Source organism: Martes martes, assembly GCF_963455335.1.
Source record: "Martes martes genome assembly, chromosome: 7".
Lineage (NCBI taxonomy): Eukaryota > Metazoa > Chordata > Mammalia > Carnivora > Mustelidae > Martes > Martes martes.
The window spans coordinates 124,682,311-124,703,967 of record NC_137894.1 but is presented as its reverse complement, the minus strand read 5'-3'; the positions used below and the strand labels follow the sequence as shown (position 1 = coordinate 124,703,967).

Sequence of the window (21,657 nt, the reverse complement as noted above, 5' to 3'; positions counted from 1 at the left end):
TCTTGGCTTATAGTCCTCCTCCTTCATCTTTAAGGCCATCAATAGTAAATTGAGTCTTTCTACCATTGAATCATTCTGACTTCCTCTTCTGCTTCCTCTTTCACTCTCAAGAACTCTTATGATTACATTCAGCCCAACAGAAAATCTGGGATACTCTTCCCTTCTCAAAACCCTTAATTTACCACAACCACAAAATCTCTTTTGCTATAGAATGTAAGATATTGACAGGTTCTGGGAATTAGGAGGTGGACATCTTTGAAAGAGGTGCGCTTTTATTATTCTGCCTGCCACAATTGATAACTATTATGTATGCAATGAAATACAAAAGATATAATACTTAAAAGATATAATACTTAGAAGAACGCACAGTAAGGATATGCTTTGAATTTAATAAAGCTATTTACTGACTTAAGAACTCATTCAAATCTATTTTAGCACATGTACCTCTATATTACTCTTCTCCCTGAGTATGCTCATGATTCAAACTCAAGTAGACCAACTTTGTTGTACTATGAAACAGCAGAAAATAATGTAGATAATCCATTAGAGGATTAAATAAGAAAATCTAGTCCATATCATATATTTAACATCTGTGGATTTTCCAAAATATACTCCAGAACACACACACACACACACATACACACACACACACACACACACACACACACACCCAATAATTTAGAAGGAAAAAAATGTAAAACTTTAAATATCTGAACTCTCCATCCAGTCAATACTTAACTATTATCAACTAAGCATATTACTAGAGATACTGAAAATGTTTGTCTCTAAAATTAAGTTTAGTCAATAAGAGTATAAGAATTAGGCTCATTATGTACAGAAGCAGGTGGGCAGAGGTATTTATGGCTAACTAAAGAATAATTAGCCAAACATTCTGTTGCCAATTGACTAACAATGTGAATGTTGATTTCATACTCAATTGCAGTTGATGCCTGCACAGATCTGTGGATCAGGAGCTCTAGGAATATCATTTATTTATTTAATTCTGGTCCTAGAAACACTCAACAAACAATTTTAATCCCCCTTGACCTACCTGGATTTCAAATCATAACATAAAACACAAAAAACATATGAGAAATAAAATTATTTTAAAAAAGAAATAAAATTATCTTAATGAAACACAAGCAAAACAGAGATGGAGATTAAAACAAAATTCTAGTTTGACTCAAATAGTGGACATAATTTTTTTTAAATTACTATTTCTTAAATGGTTTTTGAAAATAACTATAAAGAAAGCCTGAAAATAAAAGAGAGAAGATGTAATTTCATATCAAACAAAATGATAGTTTAATGAGTTCAAATAATTTACTCAATCAATCAAATAGTATTTCATTATCTCTAATAATCAACATCACTGAACTTCTGAACTGGTGACAATGTAAAATAAAGTCCTAAACAGCAAATGAATAAATTATATTATACTTTGAGATAACCCCCCAAATTAATTTAAAACATTTAATTATACTTCAATATGAAATAGAAAAAAAAATGGTTCTCCTTGTTGTTAGACTAGACAACAATGACTAGTATTTATATAAATGCCATGATTGTCAAATACCCTTTCAAATAGAAGAAAAAAAAAAGGCTTGAAGTGATGTGGAAACAAGTAATAGATGAATGTGTGAAGGGTGGGAAAATGAAACCAATAAATAAAAAATGTCACATACAAAATATAAACCATGCAACCCCATGTCTAGCAAAGGAAAGACGCTTTAGTCTCTAAGTCCCTCCCTTATTTCTGTCCCACAATGAATTCTAAGAAATTATCCTCTGTTCACCCATCTACCAACTGCAGAACTGGTACAGAGATTCAGACAAAGAGCAAGGGAAAAAACACAGATATCAGCTGAAAGGACTTTCTCAGAACTCTAGGAACAGTGAAACCAAAGGAAACACTTTTTAAAAGTTGAGAGCACCATGGGTAGAGACAAACCCGGTAAATGAGAACCTATGAAAACACAGAGTGTATTTAGAGTCAGTGCCTGAACAGTACAGCAATTTTAAGAACAATGAAAAAAACTGAGTCATATCTCTATTATAGAGTAAAATATTCATCTTCAGAGACATTCTATAAAGCCAGAACAATGAGGGTATAGTATACAAGCTTCATCACTAAGTTGGCTCTATGCCTTGGATATCCTTCACATGACAAGTGTTAACCTTTGGAAGCAGCTTACAAAAAAACATAGTCATGGGGCACCTGGGTGGCTCAGTCGGTTGAGCATGTGCCTTCGGCTCAGGTCATGATCTCGCGGTCCTGGGATCGAGCCCCGCATCGGGATCCCTGCTCGGTGGGGAGTCTTCTTCTCCCTCTCCCACTCTCCCTACTAGTGTTCCCCCTCTCTCTCTGTGTCTCTCTCTGTCAAATAAATACATAAAATCTTTAAAAAAAAATAGTCATGAGAAACACTTTATAATCTGGCTTAAAATGCACAAGGCTTCTACTAAAACAGGTCTCTCAGACTTACATGGCAAATCCAGTAGCTACCTCTCATTCCATCCGTCCTTTTCTCCAAGCAGGTACTGAGCATATACAAGGCAAAGATCAATTAAAGCCAATCACAGATGTTGAGAAACAGTCAAAATAAAGGAATCACTACATAAATTATTGTGGTAAGTGAAACTGCCAAAAACAGTAGTGTATTCAAAGAGCTAAAAAGGTAAGGAGGAAAAGCCAAAACTTTTTGCCTTATTCTGTCCAAGATTCATTTTTCCACTGTTACTTTTGACCCCAACCATTCTCCTACCTCCTGGGATCCTGCTATACCAATTAACCCTTCTTTCACCTGTTCAACCTCTCCCATTCTTGGATCCTTCTACTCAACATTTATAATCATGTTTGTTTATCATCAATAGCAAATAGGAAATTATCATCTAAAAGCTAAATTTGTTCTACTATGAAGAACTGAAACTATTTTAGATATACACATAGTTTTAATACTGTACTTTTTTGGTATTCAGGTATTTTTAAAAATTTTCCAGATATTATACTAGAGAGTTAACTCAAATCATAGTACAAAAGGGGCTAGAATTACTACTAACAACGTTATAGCACCCCTAAGTGAATCGGGAGGCTCTTAGAAAATATTGTCAGGAAATGAATAAAAATATAAATGGTTTAAATACCTCTACTGTAAAATGTAATACATAACTGAAATATTAGGAAAGACAAATACTGTTACCTAATCCCAGAGTGCCATAAACAAAATGTAAACCACTCTGATTTAATTACTTAATTTCTGCCAAACATTTGCTGATTTGCCTTTTGGTTATGCAGAGTTTATTCCAGTTACATAGAGTACATTGTTTTTTGGGTTTTTTTGTTTGGTCGGGGTTTTTTTGATGCACCTTTTCTCTACTGCCTACTTCTTGGCGAAGGCATAGTTCCTAACAAAAAACAATGAAACGATCTGAGCAATTACTCTTCTGCTGCAGAAAATATTACCTTCTGAAGTGGCTGAAGAACTATTTCCCTTTTCCACATCCTTTTAGAATTTTCCCTTTTATTCAGAAAAGGTAACTTCCTAACAAAGAGGCCCTGACAATGGCCTATTTCATCCTTGCATGTACATTCCCAATAAGTGATATGACAGGAAGAGAGAGATTAGGGAAACCTGAATCTAGAGTGCATGTTCCTGAGAATTACTATCTTTCTAGGCATTGTACCTATCACAGTATCAGGGTAGTAGGGTTTGGGGAGTAGTCCACCTAATCCAACAAAGGCAAATGAATATAACACCTACTCAAAACTAGAAACTGGGTAAGAAAAATCAAATTTCATCTTTGAGGGAAAGGAATTTCAGAGACCATGTCAATTTCTAATTACTCAAAGAAGAAAAACTACGCACACTAAATAGTAACAGCCACAATCACAGAGTACCTGGAAAGTAAGACAGGCGCCTTGTTTAACTAAAACTTCATAATTTCAGCTTAAGAAAAACTATATTAAGAAAATTATTGCGGAGAAAGGAGAATCCTCCTACGCTGTTGGTGGGAATGCAAGCTAGTGCAGCCACTCTGGAAAACAGCATGGAAGTTCCTCAAAAAGTTGAAAATAGAGCTACCCTATGACCCAGCAACCACACTACTGGGTACTTACCCTAAAGATATAAATGTAGTGATCTGAAGGGGCATGTGCACCCGAATGTTTCTAGCAGCAATGTCCACAGTAGCCAAACTATGGAAAGAAACTAGATGTCCCTCAACAGATGAATGGATAAAGAAGATGTGGTGTATATATACAATGGAATACTATGCAGCCATCAAAAGAAATGAAATCTTGCCATTTGCAATGACGTGGACGGAACTAGAGGGTATTATGCTAAGCAAAAGAAGTCAACCAGAGAAAGACAATTATCATATGATCTCCCTGATATGAGGAATTTGAGAGGCAACATGGGAGGCTTGGGGAGTAGGGAAGGAAAAAAATGAAACAAGATGTGATTGGGAGGGAGATGAACCATAAGAGACTCTTAATCTCACAAAACAAACTGAAGGTTGCCGGGGGAAGGGGGGGTAGGGAGAGGGTGGTTGGGCTATGGACACTGGGGAGGGCAAGTGCTATGGTGAGTGCTGTGAAGTGTATAAGCCTGACGATTCACAGACCTATATCCCTGGGGCTAAAATAATATATTATATGTTAATTTTTAAAAAAAATTTTAAAAAAAGAAAATTGTCTGCTATATTTGTTCATCATTAGCATTTCATATAGCAAGAATGAATTGAAATCATCCTATACAAATGCCCCTCCTTCTGAAGCTCTTTGAAAAAAAGGAATCCTTTCAACTTCCACATGAATGTTAGTTTTTAGTAAATCTCATAGTTTCAAAGTATTTTTACAGAGAAATACTGGCACATACAGGAGCAGTGGCTTACCAGAATATTAAAAAGGTAGACAACAGTTAGTTTCTTAAGAAATTATTAAAAATAACTGCCTGCACAAGTGAAAATATTCTTAATGACTCCCAACTGCAGTTTACATCTCTCTACTCTGATCTTTGTTACCATTCATAACACTAATGAATTTTTAGTCAATAATTACCAAACTTCTAAGGGGGCCATGACATTAACTTCTCATTAGAGTTCCTCTCCTTTTTGAACACTCCAGGCCAAACCTACAGGCCTAAAGAAGCCCAGGAAGCATAGAAAATTCAGATAAACAAATCTGGCAGCACTCACCAATACACTTCTTGTACATGGGTTTCAGTTAACATGGCACATGTTAGTCAATATGACATTAAATCAAACTAAAAATATTAGTGCAGAGAATGGCAACTGCAATGAATACAAAGTTTCTCTGTAATACTTCTCTTATAAATAGGTTGACCTTGTTCTATCTAACAGGTAAGTTTCTAAGACAGTGAAGGGAATCAAATATAAATTTCTATAATTCATTTTGATGTTTCAGAAATATCTAAATTTAATCGTCAAACCTGCAGGCTGTCACCTCCCCTACGTATATACTATTGTAAACAAATGCTAAAGTACCCCAAAAGAGATCACTATGCAGATAAATCCTGCAAAGAATCTTTCTTCCTCCTCGATTTCTTATAGAAATCCTGCTACATTCCTCAAGATCTAAATCAAAGGACATGTCCTAACAAAAGACTTCCCCATATGGGCCTCTACCAAAGTAATCAGTACTCCCATTTTCACCAGAACATGCTGCTTGTATTTCTAGTAACATATTTATTTCACCCCACCTCCTAATAAATATGTTTATATGTCTCCAACTGCAACAGCCTTTGCTTAATCTTCATTATTCCTATTAAGTCCACACAATTTCTGAATCACAGACAGCACTTAATACATCTTATATACATAAGGCAAGAGAGTACCATATCATTTCTTTGTTAACAAAAGTTTGATTCTTTCCAAAACTTTTTTTCATTTATGACTTTAAGGAATAGGTGTAAAAAATAAGATCCGTCTTTCTCTGTCACCAAAATCAGCCCCTACTTCCCAACTTTCTTATTTCTCCCAATGGCAAAACCATTGAGACCTTATAGTCTCCTATATGGGTTCTATCACCTACACTGCTCCATCTTACACCAATTCCTCCATAATACCTTCTGCATTTGTTGCCACTACTAACACCCCTCTTCCTTTGCTTTTATTGAGACTATTACAATAGGAAATTGATTACACAATCAATACTAACTAAAATAGACCTAATAACAGCCTCAAAATACATGAAGCAAAAAAAAAAAAAAAAAAAAATGACGCACATATACACAATCAAGGTAAACAGCTGGATATTTTAGCCATTCTCTATCAGTTATTGATAGAGGTAGACAAAATCAGTAGGGATACAGAAATCACCAGGGACAGAGAACATTATGAAACAGTTTGACACAACAGATAATTATAAAATATTTCACAATAAATGCAGAACCTTTCTTTTAAGTACACATGGAATTTTGACCAGGACAGACCACATTTGGGGCCATAAAACAAGTCCTGGAAGATTTCAAAGAATCAAAATTATGGAGAGCATATTCTAAGACCACAAGGGTATTAAGTTAGAAATCAGTAATAAAATATGCAGGAAATTCTTCACATAATTGGAAACTAAGTAGTATACTTCTAAAAACCCCCCATAGGTCAAAGAAGAAATCACAGGGGAAATATTTTCTAATTTAAACTAAATGATAATGAAAACATGACATTGAAACATTTGTGGAATACATTTCAAGTATCACTAAGATGGAAATTTAGAACTTTAATGACAACATTAAGAAAAAAAGGTATTAAAATAAGGCTTGTGACTTAAGAATCCAGAGAAAAAAGCAAATGATACACAAAGTAAGTAAAAGATGGGAAATTATAAATAAAAGTAGAGGTCAACATTAAAAAGACAAATAGAAAAAAAAATTAAATTCAAAGTTGCTTCTCTGAAAATCTTAATAAAATTAAAACCCTCCCCAAGACTTATAAAGGATAAAAGAAAATTACCAATATCAGGAATATAATAGTAAGCATCAGTACAGATCTTACAGAAATTAAAAGAATTTAAAAGGGGACAGCATAAGAAATTTTAAGCCAACAAATTTGACAACTTAGATAAAATGAGCAAATATGTTGAAAGGTACACATTAATAAAACTGACTCAAGAAGAAGAAATTCTGAATAGCTGTATAGCTATTAAAGAATTTGAGTTTGAAATTTAAAGCCTTACCCAAATGAAAACTACGGGCCCAGGAGGCTTCATTAATGAATTCTATCATGCATTTTAAAAAAATAATAATACATACTATATACAAATGTTTCTAAATGTAAAAGGGAAACACAACTTATTTTAATAGGTCACTGTTATATTAACATTCAAATCAGATAAAAACATTACAAGAAAAGAAGCTACAGAACAATATTCCTCATGAACACAGATGCAAAAAAATCTTAACTCTTAAAAAATCGAATCCAGCCATATATAAATGGGAAAATACAATTTGACAAAGTAGAGTTGATCCCAGAAATATAAGGTAGTTTACTATGTACTGGAGGTCCCATTCAGTGGAAAGGAAAGGAAAAGAGAGGAGAAGAAAGAAAGGAAAGGAAAGGAGAAAGGAAAGGAAAAGGGAAAGGAGAGGGGATAGGAGAAAGGAAAGGACAGGACAGGAGAAAGGACAGGACAGGGAAGGGAAGGGAAGAGAAAAGGAAAAGGAAAGGAAAGAAAAAGAAAGGAAAAATAAAAAACTCACCAGGAGAAGCAAAAACTGTCCTTATTTATAGGTGATATGATTATGTACAAAGAAAACCCTAAGAGTTAAGAAATCAAAAACAACTACTACAACTATAAATGAGCTAACACGATTAAAGAACATTAGGTTAATGCATGCACACACAAAAATCAATTGTATTTCTAAATACTAGAAAAGAATGTTGGAAATTCAAGTTTTAAAATGTCATTTAATGTAACATCATAAATCAGAAAAAATTTGGAATAAATCTGAAAAAAATGTCCAAGACCTATCTGTTGATAGGTACAAAGTACAAAATATCCATGAGAAAAGTTAAAAACTTAAATATGTGTATAGACATACCATGTTCATGGATAGGAATACTCAATATCAAGAATGTCCATTCTTAAATGTGTACATTTAACAGTCTTATTAACAAACTAGTAAATTCCTTTAAAAAAACCTGACAAGCTGATTTTAAGAAGCATAAAGGAATTCAAGTGCTCTATGAATACAAAATAAGCAATAAATGTTTATTAAATTTGCATAGTAGAAATAAAAGAATCATATTGAGAAGTTATAACATTTATAACTTATTTTCTTAGGCTTTTATGAAAAACTGGGCATTTAAACATAATTATTTCAGTGTACAAATATTTGGTTTTTTCCTTTTGGATTTATTCACCTAAAAGTTATAGGTATTTATAATATACTACTGCATTATATATTATTATATATATAATATATATAATAATATATATAATAATATATATATTATATATATAATTCATTCTCTATAAAAAAATGATTTACTGGGTGATAATATTGATAATATTAAAAGAAAAACCAGGTTGCAATCTAGTATTTGTAAATAGTCTATTAACATGTACAGAGAGCATACAATGTTTTATCTATAAAGTCTGTAACTAGATTCTATTGTACTGTCCTTAAAAAAATTATATATATATACACATATACATATATGTATATATAAGGGCATCCTCTGACTTTTACTACTAGCACCATTTACATCTTTCAATTGCACTATAGCAGCTGTTCGCAATGGATGGTTTGGGGGTCATCCAAGACTCCTTATTAATAATACTAAGATATTACTTGCCTTTTTCACACTCAAGTTCTCATAAACACAGTTCAGTTTTTCCAGAGGTTACATGACATGTAATATAACAACAGAATACAGAAGCAAATACAAAATTGCAGCTGTATTCATTTAAGACAGCAATGAAAGATATTTACAAAAGTGCAAAACAAAGCCATCATCAATATTTTTGTATTGGAACTAGCTAAATGTTATTAACTTTTATGTTAACAATGTAATAGGTTTATAATTATTATTTCAAAGGAATTAATAATTTTAAATGCTCAGTTTTAATTTTTAAGATGGTTGATATTAATGCATATGATATACCTTAATTAAAGCTCTTTGAGTTCTCAAAAATGTTAATAAATGTAAAGAGGTCCTGATACCCAAAAAACTCAGAATCACTGCATACAGTAGTAATTTTTAACTGGTACCTGTAGAAGGAATAATCCTGATAAATAAAATGAAAAACAAACAAAAAAAATTAGGGGGCTATTATATGTTAATGTTTTGTTTTTCTGGTTCTTAAATTAATAAAGTTCACCAATAACAAAAAGGCCTAGGCCAACACAAGAAACACACAGGATTTCCATACATAATGCTGTTTTTCTTCTTCCCATCATGATGTATCCCTAGTAGAACCAAAAAGAAAAGCAGTTTTTCCAAACTTCTTATCAAATTTTTAAAGTACTGCCTACATATTAAACATATTAAACCCCGCCCCCTGCTCTCCCAAACTCTTCTTCCCTTACTCTATTGTTTTCACCATTGTGCTTATAACCTTCTAATACATTAACAATTTATCTGTGATTTATGTTTATTTTCTGTCACTCCACTCTATACAATGTAAGCCAAATAAGGATTTTTTTTTGTTTTATCCATGATGTATTCTCAGCACTTTTAATAGTGCCCAAGACAAAATAGGCACAGAGTAAATATTTATTGAATAAATTAATGAATATTCTCCTGAAGTAAAATATAAACTTCAGCATTTTATCAGGGAAGAACAAATGTCTGACCACGTTAATACTTGGAAATGGCAACAAAGTGCTATCTATACAGGAGAGATGCACTAGCTGAAGGAAAAGTTCTCAGGGTGAACAATCTTCTCTTCTGGAGCCAGAAATGAAGAAAGATAGGGGGACAAGAGACAGGAAAGGAAAGGGATTCGGAAATAATCCAAAGTAGAGACAAGGGAAATAGGCTTTTCTTCAAATCCTAGGATTCCACAAACACAAACAAAGAAAAATAAGAGTATGAACAACTAACACACCTCTTTTCTCCTGGTGTATTTCTTCCAGAAGCTGCTCTTGTCTTTCTATTTGTTCAAAGAGACACTGGAGCTCAGATTCCTTGTTTTCCGTCATATTTCTCAGCTGTTGTCTGCACAGTATCAGCTGGTGCCGCAGATTTTTTTCTCGGTTTTCTCTCTCTTTTAGTTCCTCACAGAGCCACTGAAGTTTTGTCTAAAAAAATGATATTTATATATCTCATTTTTAAAAAATCTAGAAAACAGTAACATTTCAAAACAGGAGGGAAAAGTCATGATAATCCGAACAAATATAAGCAATAACAAATTTAAGCAAAAACAAAAAAGTAACCATAATATTTTAATTTGATAATAATTCATATTAGTTAAAAGTTGGTATAGCAACTAAGCCATGATTATCTTGGATTTTTATAAAATATTTTATATTCCCTATCATCTTTGGAAAGGCAATACCATGGAAAAATTTGGCCTACTGAACTTGCAATCATAATACAATTAGCTCCCTAAAGGAATATATAAGGCAGTCTAGTATATTTTTAAACATTTTTAAAGTAAAAAGTACCTCAGAATAGAGTGCTACAGACTCGTCACAAAAGGGAGCTTGAATTTAGAGATTTTTTTCTTCAAAAAAGACATCAAAAAGAATGAAATCTTGCCATTTGCAATGACATGGATGGAACTAAAGGGTATTATGCTAAGCAAACTAAGTCAGTCAGAGAAAGACAAATACCATATGATTTCACCCATATGTGGAATTCAAGGAACAAAACATGTGAACATAAGGGAAGGGAAGGAAAAATCAAATAAGATAACAAAAGAGGGAGGTAAACCATAAGTGATGCTGAACTCCAGGAAACAAACAGGGTCGCTGAAGGGGAGATGGGTGGAAGGAGGATGGGGTAACTGGGTGATGTTAACTACATCGAATTTAAATAAATAATTTTGAAATAAATAATAATACTTTTTAAGAAAAGATAAAATTTCTAGGTTTGATTTCTAAAAATTGCATATGCCCAGGGGTCCAGCTAATCATGTAGAGATATTCTATACGGTATGAGGGACATAAAGTCAGTTTTTGCCCACATTTAGAAGACGGAAATTTAACTGAAGCAACTCTTTTCCATAGACTCTAACCTCACCATCTTTATTATTTAGATACTTAAATCAGGGATGAGGAAAAAAATTTTTTTCACCTTCACTAGAACAGGATTTCAGTCAGCTCTTAGGACCTTCACAAGTGAGGGTGCTCTTCGAAGTCTAGTTGATTTTAAATAATCTATAACAGTCTTTATTTCAGTAAGAAGCAAAATAAAGGAAGCAATGGGTCAAACAGAAAAATTAGGTTAAGCTAAGGGTAACTTCCCTGAATAGCATTCATCAGTAAGCAAGAAATTTCTAGGCCTCCAGAAATCTAGGAGGTTCTCAGGATATGCCACAGTATACTAAAACAGTCTGTAATTATTAGGCAAACAATCAATAGAATGTGAATGTGTTAAGTGAAGGGAAATCACGCTTGTAAAAGCAAAACCTAGATCACATTTATTATAAATGCTCATCAAAAACAAAGGAAGCACTGCATAGAAGTTCTACTTCCAGAATGAGGGCAAGAGGATTTCTGCAAAGCTGCTCTTAAATGAAAATGTTAGGCAGAAGCTAGATAAATATGAGCAGTGGGAGGAACACACCACTCCATATTTCATAAAGTTATTACCAAGAAGACGGTTCCCTCTTTCCCCAGTTCACAGTCAAGTTATATGGTATTGTGGCATAATAAGAAAGATACTTGGTCCTTGTCCCTAATTCTTGGCACAGAGCTCCTAAAGTCCCTGTAACTTCCACAGTAAGAATGTCCTTTGTTTTTCATAACAAGCCCATGGATCCAATCAGAGTTCATGCTAATAAGGTTGTTTAGGGTGGGGTCACTGGACAGCCTCAGAATGGGACTGGTGATTAGGGATTTGGAACTTCCACCCTACCCTTCAACCTCTAGGAGGTGGGAATACAGGAGGCCACTGGAGATTAAGTTCTATAAAGACTCTTGAACAATGAGATTTAATTAGCTTCCACATCAGTGAACAAATCACTGGAGTGCCAGGAGTGTGAAATACCCCCAGACTCTATGCAGACTCTTTGAGACTTTACCTTATATAACCTCTTCATCCGGCTGCTTATTTCTATTCTTCATAAATAAAATGGTAATAGTAAGCAAAGTATTTCCCTTAGATCAGTGAGCCATTACAGCAAATTAAACCTGAGGAGAGAGCAATGGGAATCCCTAATTTGTAGCCAAGTCAGATGGAAGTGTAAGTAACCTGGGGATCCATTATTCATGATTGGCATCTGAATTGGGTGCAGATGGGATTGAGCCCTTCTTCTGTAGTATCTGCTAACTCTGTGTAGTTCGTGTCAGAGCTGAATTAAATTGTAGGACACCCAGTTGATGTTTGGAGAGAACTGGTGGAATCATCTCATGCGGAAAACTCACACAGTTGGAGTAAGAAATGCTGGGAGTAGAAACAGAACATAATAGTAGGTATTGTATTGGAAGGGCAGACCACTAGGATTTTTCATTTTCATAGCTCTAATCTGCATAGGCTAAAGTCCTGGCAAGTCAGTGGAGATACTAGGGATTCCCTCCTCCAACGTGCCCTCGCTGAAAGGGTGGCCACTCTACCGCAAACACAGAGGCGTGAGAACACTGGGGTCCAAAATGCCATTTACAATTAGAACAAAAGCCATGAGGGGCACCTGGGTGGCTCAGTGGGTTAAGCCTCTGCCTTCGGCTCAGGTCATGATCTCAGGGTCCTGGGATCGAGCCCCGCATCGGGCTCTCTGCTTGGCAGGGAGCCTGCTTCCTCCTCTTTCTCTCTACTTGTGATCTCCCTCTGCCAAATAAATAAATAAATTCTTAAAAAAAAAAAAAAAAGAACAAAAGCCATGTGATTATATCAAAAGGTTCAGAAAAAGTATATGATGAAATTCAACACCTATTCACAATAAAGTCATTCAACAAACTAGGAACAGAGGGAACTTCCTCAATCTGAAAAACGTATATATGAACAACTCCTATTATTACATGTAATGGTTAAAGACTGAATGCTTTCTCCCTAAGATCATGAACAAGAAAAGAATACTCTCTCCACTTCTAACACTGTATTACGATATCCTGGAAAGGAAATTATACAGGAAAATATCAATATACATAATTTATTTGTATTTCTACACACTTGATCAACCCAAAAATAAAGTTAAAAGACAATGTTTATAATAACATCAAAGAATACTTAACATACTTTTTAAAAGAAGTGTAAAACTTACACTCCAAAAACTACAAAACACTGTTGAAAAAAATTAAAGAAGACCTAAATAAATGAGAAGATACTCCATATGCACATATATCAGAAGACAATACATTTAAGGTAGAGACAGTCCCCTAACTGATCTATAGATTCAAAGAAACGCCTATCAAAATCCCCACTGGCATCTTGGGAGAAATTGATAAGGTGATCTTAAATTTCATATGGAAATTTAAAGGGACCCAGAAAAAACAAAAACAGGTGTTGAAAAAGAACAAAGGTGGTAGAGTCACACTTAGCTGATTTCAAAGCTCATCAGAAAGCTGTAGTAATCAAGACAGTGTGGTATGGGCATTTGGATAGGCATAGATCAATGGAATTAAATTAAGAGTCCAGAAATAAACCTATAATATAATACCCAGAGTCCAGAAATAAACCCAGAAATAATACCCATACATACACAGTCAATAGATTTTCAACAAGGCTTCTAAAACAATTTGATGAGGAAAGATTAGTCTTTTCAACCAACAGTTCTGGGACAACGGAATATCCATACACAAAAGCATGGAACTGAACCCATACTTCATACCATACAAGAAAATTAACTCAAAATGGATCAAAGACCTAAATGTAAGAACTAAAAATAGCAAATTCCTAAAAGAAAGCAAAGGCATAAGTCTTAGTAACCTTGGTTTCACAATGATTTTGTAGATATGACACCAGAAACACAACCAACCAAGAAAAAAAACTGACAAACTGGACTTCACCAAAATTAAAAACACGTGCTTCAAAGATTATAATCAACACAGTGAAAAGACAACCCACTGAACAGGAGAAAATATTTACAGGTCATATGCCTGAGAAAGAACTATTTAACATACACAAAGAACTCATAATAAAAAGACAAACAATGAACTGAGCAAAAGACATATCTTCAAAGATACACAAATAGCCAATAATCACATGAAATGATACTCAATACCATTAACCATCACAGAAATGCAAATCAAAACCACAATGAGATTCCATTTCACACTCAGCAGGATAACTAGAATCAAAAAGACGATGATAACAACTGTTGGTTTGTGGGGAGGAATTCGAATTCTTATATAACGGTGGTAGGAGTATACCATGGTGCAGCCACATTGGAAAACAATCTGGCCATTCTTCAAAAGATTAATATTGGGGTGCCTGGGTGGCTCAGTGGGTTAAAGCCTCTGCCTTCGGCTCAGGTCATGATCCTAGGGTTCTGGGATAGAGCCCCGCATTGGGCTCTCTGCTCAGCGGGGAGCCTGCTTCCTCCTCTCTCTCTGCCTGCGTCTCTGCCTACTTGTGATCTCTGTCTGTCAAATAAATAAATAAAATCTTTAAAAAAAAAGGGGGGGGTTAATATTAGTTCCCAAATAACCCAGCACTACTACCCCTTTTTTTTAAACATATACTGTATTATTTGCCCTCAGGTACAGGTCTGTGAATCATCAGGCTTACACATTTCACAACACTCACCAAAGCACATACCCTCCAAAATGTTCATAAACCAACCACCCTATCCCTCTCCCGTCCACCTGCCAGCAACACTCAGTTTGTTTCCTGAGATTAAGAGTCTCCCATGGTTTGTCTCCCTCCTGATCCCATCTTGTTTCATTTTTTCCCTCCCTACCCCCTCATGACCCTTCCACCCTGGCTCTCAAATTCCTCACATCACAGAGATCATGATAATGGTCTTTCTCTGATTGACTTATTTCGCATAGCATAATACCATCTAGTTCCATCCATGTCCTTGCAAAGGGCAAGATTTCATGTTTTTGATGGCTGCACAGTGTTCCATTGTGTGTGTATGTACACACACACACACACACACACACACACATATATACAAACCACATCTTCTTTATCCATTCATCTGTTGATGGACATTGAGACTCTTTCCATAGTTTGGCTACTGTGGACATTGCTGCTGTAAACATTCAGGTGCACGTGCCCCTTCAGATCCCTACATTTGTACCATTAGGGTAAATACCCAGTAGTGTGATTGCTGGGTTGTAGGGTAGCTCTATTTTCAACTTTTTGAGGAACTTCCATGCTGTTTACCAGAGTGGCTGCACTAGCTTGCATTCCCACCAACAGCGGAGGAGGGTTCCCCTTTCTCCGCATCCTCACCAACATCTGTAGTTCCCTGACTTGTTAATTTTAGCCATTCTGACTGGTCTGAAGTGGTATCTCACTGTGGTTTTGATTTGTATCTCCCTGATGCTGAGTGATGTTGAGCACTGTTTCATTTGTCTGTTGGCCATCCGGATGTCTTTGCAGAAATGTCTGTTCATGTCTTCTGCCCATTTCTTGATTGGATTATGTTCTATGGGTGTGGAGTTTGATAAATTCATTACAGATTATTAGATACTAGCCCTTTATCTGATATGTCATTTGCAAATATCTTCTCCCACTCTGTCAGTTGTCTTTTGGTTTTGTTGACTGTTTCCTCTCCTGTGCAAAAGCTTTTATCTTGATGAAGTCCCAATAGTTCAGTTTTGCCTTTGCTTCCCTTCCCTTTGACAATGTGTCTATGAAGGAAGAAGTTGCTGTGGCTGAGCTCAAAGAGGTGGCTGCCTGTGTTCTCCTCAAGAATTTTGATGGATTCCTGTCTCAAATTGAAGTCTTTCATCCATTTTGAGTCTTTTTTTGTGGTGGTATAAGGAAATTGTCCAGTTTCATTCTTCTGCATGTGGCTGTCCAATTTTCCCAACACCATATGCTGAAGAGATGGTCTTTTTTCCATTGGACATTCTTTCCTGCTTTGGCAAAGATTAGTTGGCCATAGAGTTGAGGGTCCATTTCTGGGCTCTCTATTCTGTTCCATGATCTATGTGTCTGTTTTTGTGCCAGTACCATACAATCTTGATGATGACAGCTTTGTAATAGAGCTTAAAGTCTGGAATTGTGATGCCACCAACTTTGGTTTTCTTTTTCAGCATTCCTCTGGCTATCCGGGGTCTTCTCTGGTTCCATACAAATTTTAGGATTGTTTGTTCCATTTCTTTGAAAAAAAATTGATGGTATATTGAAAGAGGTTACATTAAATGTGTAGATTGCTTTAGGTAGCATAGACATTTTCACAAGATTGTTCTTCCAATCCACGAGCATGAAACATTTTTCCATTTCTTTGTGGCTTCCTCAATTTCTTTCATGAGTACTTTATAGTTCTCTGACTAAAGACTCCTTGTCTCTTTCGTTAGGTTTATTCCTAGGTATCTTATGGTTTGGGGTGCAATTGTAAATGGGATTGACGCCTTAATTTCTCTTTCCTCTGTCTTGCTATTGGTGGATAGAAATGGAACTGATTTCTGTGCATTGATTTTATATCCTGACATTTTACTGAATTCCTGTACGAGTTCTACCAATTTGGGGATGGAGTCTTTTGGGTTTTCCACATAAAGTATCGTATCATCTGCAAAGAGTGAGAGTTTGACTTCTTCTTTGCCTATTCAGATGCCTTTTATTTCTTTTTCTTGTCTGATTGCTGAGGCTAGGACTTTTGGTACGATGTTGAATAGCTGTGGTGATAGTGGACATCTCTGCGGTGGTCTTGACCTTAGGGGAAAAAGTCTCACTTTTCCCCCATTGAGAGTGATATTCACTGTGGGTTTTTCATAGATGGCTTGGATGATATTGAGGTATGTACTCTCTATCCCTACACTGTGAAGAGTTTTGATCAAGAAAGGATGCTGTACTTTGTCAAATGCTTTTTCAGCATCTATTGAGAGCATCATATGGTTCTTGTTCTTTCTTTTATTAATGTGTTTTATCACATTGATTGATTTGCAGATGTTAAACTTGCAGCCCAGGAAAAAATCCCATTTGGTTGTGGTGAATAATCCTTTTAATGTACTGTTGGATCCTACTGGTGAGTATTTTGGTGAGAATTTTTGCATCCATGTTTATCAGGGATATTGGTCTGTAATTCTCTTTTTTGATGGGGTCTTTGTCTGGTTTTGGGATCAAGGTAATGCTGGCCTCATAAAATGAGTTTAGACACTTTTCTTCCAGTTCTATTTTTTGGAACAGTTTCAGAATAGGTATTAATTTTTCTTTAAATTTTTCTTCGGTAGAATTCCCCTGGGAAGCTGTCTGACCCTGGACTCTTGTTTGTGGGAGATTTTTGATGACTGCTTCAATTTCCTTACTGATTATGAGTCTCTTTAGGTTCTCTATTTCTTCCTGGTTCAGTTGTGGCAGTTTATACGTCTCTAGGAATGCATCCATTTCTTCCAGATTGTCAAATTTGCTGGCGTATAGTTGCTCATAATATGTTCTTATACTTGTTGTATTGTTTGGTGTTGGGTTGTGATCTCTCCTCTTTCATTCATGGTTTTATTAATTTGGGTCCTTCCTCTTTTCTTTTTGATAAGTCTGGCCAGGGGTTTATCAATCTTATTAATTCCTTCAAAGAACCAGCCTCTTGCTCTACCATTCTTTTGGTTTCTATTTCATTGATTTCTGCTCTGGTCTTTATTATTTCTCTTCTACTGCTGGGTTTAGGTTTTCTTTGCTGTTCTTTCTCCAGCTCCTTTAGGTATAGGGTTAGGTTGTGTATTTGAGACCTTTCTTATTTCTTGAGAAGGGCTTGTATTGCTATATGCTTTCCTCTCAGGAATGCCTTTGCTGTGTCCCAAAGATTTTGAACAGTTGGGTTTTCATTTTCATTTGTTTCCATGAATTTTTTCAATTCTTCTTTAGTTCCCTGGTTGACCCACTCATTCTTCAGTAGGATGCTCTTTAGCCTCCATGTATTTGAGTTCTTTCCAACTTTCCTCTTGTGACTTAGTTCTAGTTTCAGAGCATTGTGGTCTGAAAATATGCAGGGAGTGATCCCAATCTTTAGGTACCAGTTGAGACCTGATTTGTGACCCAGGATGTGCTCTATTCTGGACAATGTTCCACGTGCACTAGAGAAGAATATGTATTCTGTTACTTTGGGATGGAATGTTCTGAATATTATTTCCTTGTTGATTTTTTGCTTAGATGATCTATCCATTTCAGTGAAGGAGTGTTAAAGTCCCCTACTATTATTGCATTATTGTCGATGTGTTCTTTGGTTTTGTTATTGAATGGCTTATTTAATGGGCTGCTTCCATGTTAGGGGCATAGATATTTAACATTGTTAGATCGTCTTGCTGGACAGACCCTTTAAGTATGATGTAGTGTCCTTCCTCATCTCTTACTATAGTCTTTGGCTTAAAATCTAATTTATCTGTTATAAGGATTGTCAGCTTTCTTTTGATGTCCATTAGCAAAATAAATGGTTTTCCACCCCCTCACTTTAAATCTGGAGGTGTCTTTGGATCTAAAATGAGTTTCTTGCAGACAGCATATCAATGGGGTTTGTTTGTTTGTTTTGTTTGTTTGTTTGTTTTACCCATCCTGATACCCTGTGTCTTTTGGTTGGGGAATTTAGCTCATTTATACTCAGGGTAAGTATTGAAAAACACAAATTTAGTGCCATTGTATTGTCTGTAAGGTGACTGTTACTGTATATTGTCTCTGTTCCTTTCTGGTCTATTACAGCAATTCTACTTTTAAGTAGAATTATGAGAAATTAAGTAGAATTATGAGAAATGAAAACATATGTTCATGAAAAACTTAAACTCAAATGTTCATATCAGCATTTTTCATGATATCTAAGAAATGGAAATAACCCAAAGGAACTTCAAGTGATTAATGGATGAATAAAATGGTGAATCTATATAGTGGACTATTATTTAGCAAGGAAGTGAAGTACTGCTACATGCTACAATATAGATGAACCTTAAAAACATTCTGCTAAATGAAAAAAGTCATTTATAAAGGACTACATAATGTATGATTCCATTTATAGGAAATGTGCAGAACTGGCAAATCTATAGCTATAGAAAGCATATTAGGTGTTGACTAGGGCTGGGGGGGGTGGGTAAGTGGAATGGACAGATTTAGGAATTGATGGCTAAAGGGTCCACATTTTCTTTTTGGGGAGATGAAATGTTCTAAAATTCATTGTGGTTATGGCTTCACACTTCTGTGAATATACTAAAAACTACTGGATGGTACACTCTAAATAGGTGAATTGTATGTTACATGAATTAGATCTCAATTCAGCTGGTATTTAACAAGAAAGAATGAATGAATGAATGAATGAAAGAAAAAGAAAGAAAGAAAGATAGATAAAATTAAACCTCCTTGCAGAGAGGAGAACTGGCTTTAGTACCTGTTACATAATTTATAGGCCTCTACCTTATCTGAATGTCACTGGGTAAATACAGGAAGTCCCCAACTTAAGTTGAGCTGTGGAATTCCGATTAAGATTGCAAAAACTTAATGAAGGCTGCTTAATTTCCCAACATCACTTTGAAATACTCATGCAAACATAAAGAGATAAAAAGCTCCCATAGGACAGGAAACCAGGAAATGTAGTCAACTCTTTGCCAGATAAAAGGAGCACACTCTACTACAACTTTTGTCTCAATAAAACACTGAGGCAGAATACAGGGTGGCTGGTGAGGGTGAATGATATACCACCACCCCCATCTAACCACAGAATGAAACACAAGAAAGTGAACTGGACTATTCTTTAGAAAGCTTGCTCTTTGTATAGAGTGAAGCCAATACTTAAGGCTAGAACTCAAGAGACGGCTACCAATAATCGAAACAAGAGAGAATAATAAGGAATGGACCCGTGTGTGTGTGTGTGTGTGTGTGAGAGAGAGAGAGAGAGAGAGAGAGATAGATTTAAATGTTAGGGATAAAGGAGAGAAAGAAATCAGTATTAATGTTCAAGTTTCCAGCTTAAGAAACTGTGAAATAGGAAACCTAGAAGCAAAGATTTTTTTTTAAAAAGATTTTATTTATTTATTTGACAGAGAGAGAGATCACAAGTAGGCAGAGAGGCAGGCAGAGAGAGAGGGGGAAGCAGGCTCCCTGCTGAGCAGAGAGCCCAATGTGGGGCTCGATCCCAGGACCCTGAGATCATGACCTGAGCCGAAGGCAGAGGCTTTAACCCGCTGAGCTACCCAGGCGCCCCTAGAAGCAAAGATTTAAGGGTTAAAAAGTGAACATCAGATCATGATAAGCAGAAGTTGTTAGGACTAAGACAAGTTAGGACAAGTGTGAATGACTATTTGGATATATAGATGTAAAGCTCGAGAGATACCGACTGAAGAATCAACAGCATGGAGGACATCCAAGGCATAGGAAAAAATAAAACAGCCTACAAAGTGTCTATAGAAGAAAGAAGGAGAACGTCAAAGAGAGGAACAGAAGAAAAAACTAAAAATAAAGTTGAGAAGAAGAAATTGGAAGGCACAAGGAAAATCTAAGAGTCTGGGGTGACAGAACCCCTAAGGAAGAAAATAAAAATACTACAAGAATATGGATATACTTAAAGTGTCAAAAACTGCCAAGAGGAAGTGGCCAGTATATTTGGCAATTAAAAAAATACACATCTATGTTCAAAACAACTACAATTCAGCCCACTAAACTAGAACAGGACTGAAAATATGAATACCAAACTGTTTATGATGACTATGCCTACTAAAGAGAGAGGTACAAACAGAGAAATGAGGGTAAATACTCTACTTTCCACACTTCTATATTGTTAAAATCTTGAAAATGAGAATATGTTCAGTGTATTAGATACAAGTCATTAGGAAACCGATTCTAAAACATTACTACTTAAGTCATTCATTAATTGATAGTAACTAGGCAAAAAATAAGCAGAGGCCTATGCTATTGCTGCCTGCTTCTGTGTTAAAACAACAATCTCAATCTATAGAGTGTACCTTTTGTTCACCTCAAACTTTACCAATCACTCAAGAAATATAAATAAACCAAAAAGCCCTAGTAATTATCATATTGTTATTATTGACATGATAAAAGGGAAAGGTTAGATATATAGTTTCTGGAAAAGATATATTTTCAACCAAGTCTTTTTTGCTGCTTATTTGGCACCTTAAACACGTACACATCTTTATTATTGTATATTAAAGAATTTGCTGTACTAAATCCTCAAGATTGTATTTAAGAATTTTAAATTATTCTTCAATTTAAAGCACCTTGGGAATGGATGTGTGTTCATGTTTGTATGTGAGCACACACACTACAACTAATATACCATTCTGCACATAGAGAGGACAGGACACATGCAATTAAATGAAAAATTATATGCTGTTAAGTTCTTATAAAGAGGTAGCACCTTGCATTTAAGTAATAATATGGAAAAATAAAATATCTTGAAAACAAAAATATCCAAGATTTTTTTAGTAT

The 21,657-nt window shown here is 35.3% G+C and overlaps 1 protein-coding gene across 1 annotated transcript in view; it reads right to left on the bottom strand.

Annotated features, from left to right (window-relative positions):
* Positions 1 to 21,657, bottom strand: part of CEP128 (centrosomal protein 128) — a 396,464-nt gene that overhangs the window by 216,411 nt on the left and 158,396 nt on the right. The window contains exon 19 of the mRNA XM_080808359.1: positions 10,073 to 10,265. Coding sequence (XP_080664485.1) covers positions 10,073 to 10,265 — 193 coding nt within the window. The remainder of the gene's footprint in view (positions 1 to 10,072; positions 10,266 to 21,657) is intronic.